Source organism: Camelus ferus, chromosome 22 (genome assembly GCF_009834535.1).
Source record: "Camelus ferus isolate YT-003-E chromosome 22, BCGSAC_Cfer_1.0, whole genome shotgun sequence".
Lineage (NCBI taxonomy): Eukaryota > Metazoa > Chordata > Mammalia > Artiodactyla > Camelidae > Camelus > Camelus ferus.
In genome coordinates this window covers 23,250,263-23,256,262 of record NC_045717.1, presented here as the reverse complement: position 1 = coordinate 23,256,262, position 6,000 = coordinate 23,250,263, and the positions used below count along the sequence as shown (strand labels likewise).

Genomic DNA, 6,000 nt, shown 5'->3' with positions numbered 1-6,000 from the left:
ACCTGTCGGCGGGGATTCTGACGGCAGCACCTACTTCATCGAGTGGCTGTAGAATCTGTGAGGTAACTAGTAGCCCAGCGCCTGGCTTGCAGTGAGCCCTACCATATTTGTACCTATCAGTCGTCCTTCACTGTGTGGTGGGGATTTGGGAACTGTGGGGATCACTCTGGACCCTCTTCCACTCACTAATTAAGGAGCTCAGATGAAAAACTGTCCCAAAAGGCCTGCAGAATCTTACTCTGGTAAGAAAGATGGGGCAGGGAGCCCATGGCCCTGATGCTAGAAATGGAAATTCTGGCTACTGACTAGAAGAGAGAAATGCTCTGAGTGCCCTGGGGTGGCCAGCCATCTCTCCAAAGGAGCTGCCAGTTGACAAAAGTGATCTTAGTCAGCTGCAGCTGTTGTGGGCAGAGTGGCCACAGGGTACAGGCCTGCGATGTTGACCACTCAGGAATGAAACTTCTGCTCCTCTCTTGGGCCTGGAGCCCAGAGAGTGGACCTGAGAAAGCTGTCTCCTTGGGGTCCACTCAGCTCTGCCATACCAAGTCCAGAGCAAAACCTAATCATGGACAAACTGGCAGACAAGCACCCTGGCTCCTGGCAAAGGATCTCTTTGCTCACATTTTCTAGCTATCTGGCTGTCTACCCACCTATCCATCCTATCCACCTACCCACCTATCCAGCCTTCCATCCACACACCCATCCTCCCATCCCTCTATCTCCCCATCCATCCCAACCCCTCATCCACCCTTCCACCCATATTGTGAAGTCAGGCTTCCTCTTCAACCCAAACTTCGCCACCTGCTTGCAAGGGAAGATCACACCATCAGAAGCAGGACCAGATACTGAATTCTCTGCCATCTTGCCCCCCTTAGATTTCTGGTGGTGCCTTCTCTATTCCTGCAGGGTGCCAACCTTGCTCACCCTCCCCGTCCCCACTCCTAATCCCCAACTGGCCTGGTCCCAACCCTCCTTTGTCTTCCTGGTGGTTGGTCTGGAAGCACTGGGACAGGGAGAGAAGACCAGGGGCCCCATGGTACCTCGTGCCTCCACCCATTAACTCCACAACAGGAGGAAGGGGGGCCAAGCGGATACACAAAGCTTGACACATAAGTCTGCTTCCCCATCTGACTTTATTTCACTTTTTTCTATAAAACTCCTCCATAATTTCACAATTTAACAAAAAGTTTAAAATCCAGGACAGAAACAATCCTGTGACATATTACAAACACGATTCTCCTTTATTCCTTTTACCCAGGAGTTGGTCTCGGGCCGGTGAGTGTCCTAGTTCCTAGTGAGACACATTCTTTGTAAAAACCCTTATGGGTAAGAAAGGTATTCGATACCTTTCGCTTTCAGGCGTCGGTTTACATCTTGTTCAGGAGATAGCGAAACACAGGGATTTGCACTGGGGGCAGGGGCTTAACACTAAACACGCGGCCATCACAGAGTGCTGGCCCCTTCCTATGGAAGCGTCCCCAGAGCCCTGGTGGGCCCAGCTGCCGGGCAGCTGGGGGTGGGGTGGGGGAGCAGCTGGGAATGCCGCGGTCGGGGCCCTGGCTGCCTGGCACATCCATCAGGTGGTCACAGGGCCAGTGCTGGGCCCAGAGGAGCTCTGGAGGACAGCGCTGGGGCCTTCTGGCCAGAGGAGGTAACAGAAGTGGGTCGGTGCTTCCGAAGGCCCTGGAAACAGCAGGAAGGGCCAGATACTGCTGCTGCTGCTGTTGCGAAGGGCAGGCCCGAGAGCTGGGCCTTCCTCTAGCTGCCTCCAGGGGAGAGCCTGGCTCCTGAGCAGAGTGCTGCTTGAGCCACCAAGACGGGAAGGCCTACAGCCTTCCCAGGAGGTCCTTGGGAAGGACAAAGACCAGCGCCCCTGGGCTGAGGCTCCCGCCTGGGATCCCCAGCGGCCTCTGTGCATAGGGGGCCAGGCAGCTGCTGCCCTCAGGCCAGTCCTTTCTGTCCAATGTCTTAGTTTCCAGAGAAGAAAAGTGCCCCACTTTGGAGTATTGTTGGCCTGCCTGGGGAAGGGGACGGTGGCAGCACGGAGCCGGCCACACAGGCCTGCCCTCTTCCTAATACCTCAAGGCAGCAGGGCTGGGAGAGAATCAGAGCAGATCCGGTGAGGAGTCACGGTGGTTTCCTCTGAAGGTTCTCGGCCTTCCCCAAGTCCCGGGACCTCACCAGGAAGGCTGGCGTTCGGGGAAGCCTTGGAGGCGGGGCTTCCGAGGGAGTGTTCAAGGTCTGCCTGACAGAAGGAATCGGAATCGGAGCAGGAACAACAGTCAGGGACCACAGGGGAGGGGAGCTGGGTGCTCCTCATGTGGGAACTCACGAACTGAGGGGAGGGGCTGTCTGGCAGTGGGCGGGAGGGAAGGTGAACCCAGTTCCGGGCCGTCCTCCTCTCCCGGAGCCAGTGGGGACCAAAGGAGCCTTGAGTCGAGGTCTGCAGGAACAGAGGCTGAGCAAACAGGTCCCCAGCCCTCAGGAGCCCCACGCAAGGCGGGCTGACTCCGCGGAGGGGTTCTGGCCGGAAGGGCGGAGGAGCTGGCTTGGCCCTTGGAGAGTCTCAGGCGTGCGAGGAGTTGGGTCTGGCCCAGACCGGCGTGAACCACAGGGGTGGGAGGGCCTGCCATCGGCCAGGGCCCAGGCACGAGGGGCTGGCTCTGAGTCCTGACGCTCCTCAAAAAACTCCACAAACTATCCCGTCTTATTTGGCAAAAGCTCGTTTTTTTTTCAAAGTTCGAAGACTCAGTCAACAGGAGGAAGAGGATCCTATGGAAGGAGGAGGAGGAGGAGGAGACCCGGACACCAACACAGTCACGGCCTGCGGCTGGCTGGAGCCCGGAGGCCTGCTCCTGCACACAGCGCCGGTCTGACCAGGCGGCCGACAGCGCAGGCTGGGGCGCTTGGGACCCTGCCGCCCCGTCGTCGTGCTCACTGGCCCGGGAGGAGGAGTGTCCTTGGAGCCACCTAGGGAGGATTCCTCCCTGCACCTGGAGAGGGCCCGCTGGCGCTCCGGCCCAGCCTTCAGCCCAATGACAAGACCAGTGGAGACATCTTAACCTAAAGTCCCACCTTACACCCCCCCACCCCCCACGTGCACTGCTGCCACGGAAACGCACACCCGGAACCCGCTCTGGTACCTACAGTGCACACACATATATATAATAGAGAAAGAGCTACACAGCACGGAGTCCCAGCACAGTGAGCCAACAGGGGACTGTGTCCGGCTTGCACAGAGGACGAGCCGGGCCAGTCCTGGGGCGCGGTGGGTGTGTTCTGAACCATTTGGGGAGACTGGAAGCAGTGCCCCAGCCACTCAGCGGGGCCTGGGCAGTGAGGCTGTGCCCCACGCCCCATGGCAGAGCAAGGCCCCCCACTGGAGGGCGTGTTCCTTCCCCTTTGGGAGTGAGGCCTGATGCTGCCTTCAACACAAGCCACTTCCAAGGGGGGGCCCAGGTGATGGCCCCTGAGTGTCAGGGGGCAGCAGCGCCGGCCCAGCCCCCCTCGGCCCCCGGGCTCCCGACAAGGAAAGTGCAGCTGGCCGTGTGGGCCGAGGACAGGGCGGTCACTAAGGCAGTGCTGCGGGTGGGCGAGTCGAGAGAGGAGGGAAGGCGGGGCCCGGACACAGCCTCCCAGGACCCCGGGGACGGGGGCTCGGCACCCAGCCCAGGGTCATGTGGCCACAGCCTCCAGGCAGCTCTGCAGCTTGCGCACTGTGGTCTCGTCCAGAGAGAAGAGGTCAAAGTCGAAGGTGGTGTTGGTGACGTTGAAGTGGCCGGTCTCCTCAATCAGGTTCACGATCTGGAAGGTGGTGGCAGAGTGACTTCAGGGGACAGGGTAATGAGCTGGGGCGGCCCCGCCCTGACCAGGCCCTCAAAAAGAAGGGAGGGTGGCTCCTTGGGGCTGCCAAAGGGGGTCTGGCAGCCCCTGGCCTCAGGGGCACCCCGCCTGGGACTTCTCTGGGATGCTGTGCCCTCAGCGGGGCCGCGGGCGGGCTCCAGCCAGTACCTGCTGCAGCACGTTGCGTTCCCGCAGCGCCATCAGCCTCCGGTGCAGCTCCACCAGCTCGTCCGTGTAGGCCTGGGTGGCAGATGGGTGCTCAGAGGGCAGCCTCAGCCCCTCGGTGGGCCCCGCCCTCCAGAACACCCTCCCCTCACCCCGCACCCTGTGCCCATGACGGCCTGAGCCCCCACCTTGTCGTAGGCGCCCCTCTTGAGGATCTTCTCAGGCTTGCTGCAGGGCTCCGGGCTCCGGCGGCCTGACGCCTGCTAGTGAACCAGGTCTTCATGAGCGCACCTCCGCGCCCCTCCCTCTAGCCCCCGGCTGACGGCGCAGAACTGACCTCCCCCTGCGCCCACCCACCTCACCCTCGGATCCTTGGAGAACCCCAGGCCCCGCCCTCAGCCCTGCCTCCAGGGTGTTACCTTGCTGTTGGGCGGGGGCGGCTTCTTGGGTGGAGGGGGCTCCCGGCCGGGCAGGCATGAGTCTGCGCTGTTATCGCTCTCACTGTCACTGAAGCTCAGCCTGAACGCAGACACGAGGACTTCGTCAGACCTCCTCCGCCCTCTGCTCTGGGGACATCCAGCAGCCCCCACCCAGCAAACACCACTCCAGGGCTTTGGGTCAGGGGCTCTCCAAAATAACACTCAGTGCCTGCCCCCTCCCTGGGCCAAGCATATGCCCAGCACTCCCCCTACAGCTTTGGAGACCAACTGCACTCAGCTCTGCCAACCTCAAAAAAAAGGAAAGAACACGCCTGAGGCGCCTTCAAGGGCAAAGAGCCCAAAGAGCAGCACTCGTGCCCGGACAGGCCCGGGGCCCGTGGGGCTCCCTGCAGCCCTGGTGTGCTCTCCTGGGCCACTGCAAGCCAGATCGGCTTGGGGTCCCGAGCTTACTGCTGCGTGGGTAGAGCGGCCTGCAGGACAGTCACTCGAGCACCGGAGCCCAACGCCATGGGGCGCAGCAGGGCCCGGGCCCGGACCCGGAACCGGTGTGTCTGGGGTTGGCTCACTCCACGCCTCCTGGTGGCGCAGGGCCCAGGCTGGGTCTTCGTCTCCGCCTGGACTTCCTCTCTGAGAGGAGTGGACAGGGAGGGCCACTCACAGTCATCACTCTCCGAGGCGCGGGCCCCTCTCTCGGGGCGAACCCATTCCAGGGCGCCCTGCCCTTCACAAAGAAAAGAGAACTCTCCCCGGGGCTCCCGCCGGCTTCTCGGGATCAGCTGCACCACACACTGCGTGCTTCGCGGTGTCCACCTCCGCCACCTGCTTTCGACTGGCTGAAGGCAGTGCAGGCCACCACCCGTCCCTTTGGATGGTGCTCGTCCGCCTCTCAGGACCTCAGGACCCATATCCCACTGCTGTTCACATGGAACCCTTCTCCACTTCGGCCTTCAAAGTTCTCTACTGAACACGCGCCACCAACACCAAGAGCTACACCACTTGCGGCGGCTGCGAGGCTCACGGTCTTGGGAAGCATCCGCGGGGTTCTGGCAGCGCCCGGGGTGCCACCCCCGCAGGAAGGAAGGCACAGCCGCTGGATGCTCAGATTCCCCAGCTAGCCGGAATCTAAAAGCCGCTCCTCCCTGGTCATGTTGCCCTCCACCCAGACAAGACATGCTGGTCCATTCCTTTCAGCTTTTCCAGAACGTCTCGCAGCTCAGCGAGGGGGGCACAGAGGGAGCACTTCCCCAGCTGCCCCCCAACCCAACTCCTGGGGAGCCACAAGCAGCGCCCTCAGGCAGGGTCTCTGCCCGGGACCCCTCATTCCTCACTCCGGTAAGGGGAGCCCGACAGCTGTCACCTCACCACAATGTGGCGAATCCCGCCCGCTGCTCCCTCCTTCCGCCTGAAACAGGCTTCATCGTGAAGGCAGTGCCGGGAAGCCTCGGTCCTGAGGGACTCCCTGTCTTATGTACCCCCGAGATTGACCGTTTCCTTAGTAAACTTCCCTCACAATGTGATGGGCTGCGGGGCCTCTGCTCTCCCCACGAACAGC

At 61.6% G+C, this 6,000-nt stretch overlaps 1 protein-coding gene across 2 annotated transcripts in view; it reads right to left on the bottom strand.

The window, feature by feature from the left end:
- Positions 1–2,997: 2,997 nt before the first annotated feature.
- MLLT1 (MLLT1 super elongation complex subunit) overlaps positions 2,998–6,000 on the bottom strand; it is a 56,912-nt gene continuing 53,909 nt past the window's right edge. For both annotated transcript variants that reach the window (XM_032465777.1, XM_032465776.1), the window contains 4 exons: positions 4,428–4,527; positions 4,197–4,271; positions 4,012–4,083; positions 2,998–3,804 (listed from right to left, as the gene is read on the bottom strand). In XM_032465777.1, the coding sequence (XP_032321668.1) occupies positions 3,676–3,804; positions 4,012–4,083; positions 4,197–4,271; positions 4,428–4,527 (376 nt within the window). In that variant the 3' untranslated portion in view covers positions 2,998–3,675. The remainder of the gene's footprint in view (positions 3,805–4,011; positions 4,084–4,196; positions 4,272–4,427; positions 4,528–6,000) is intronic.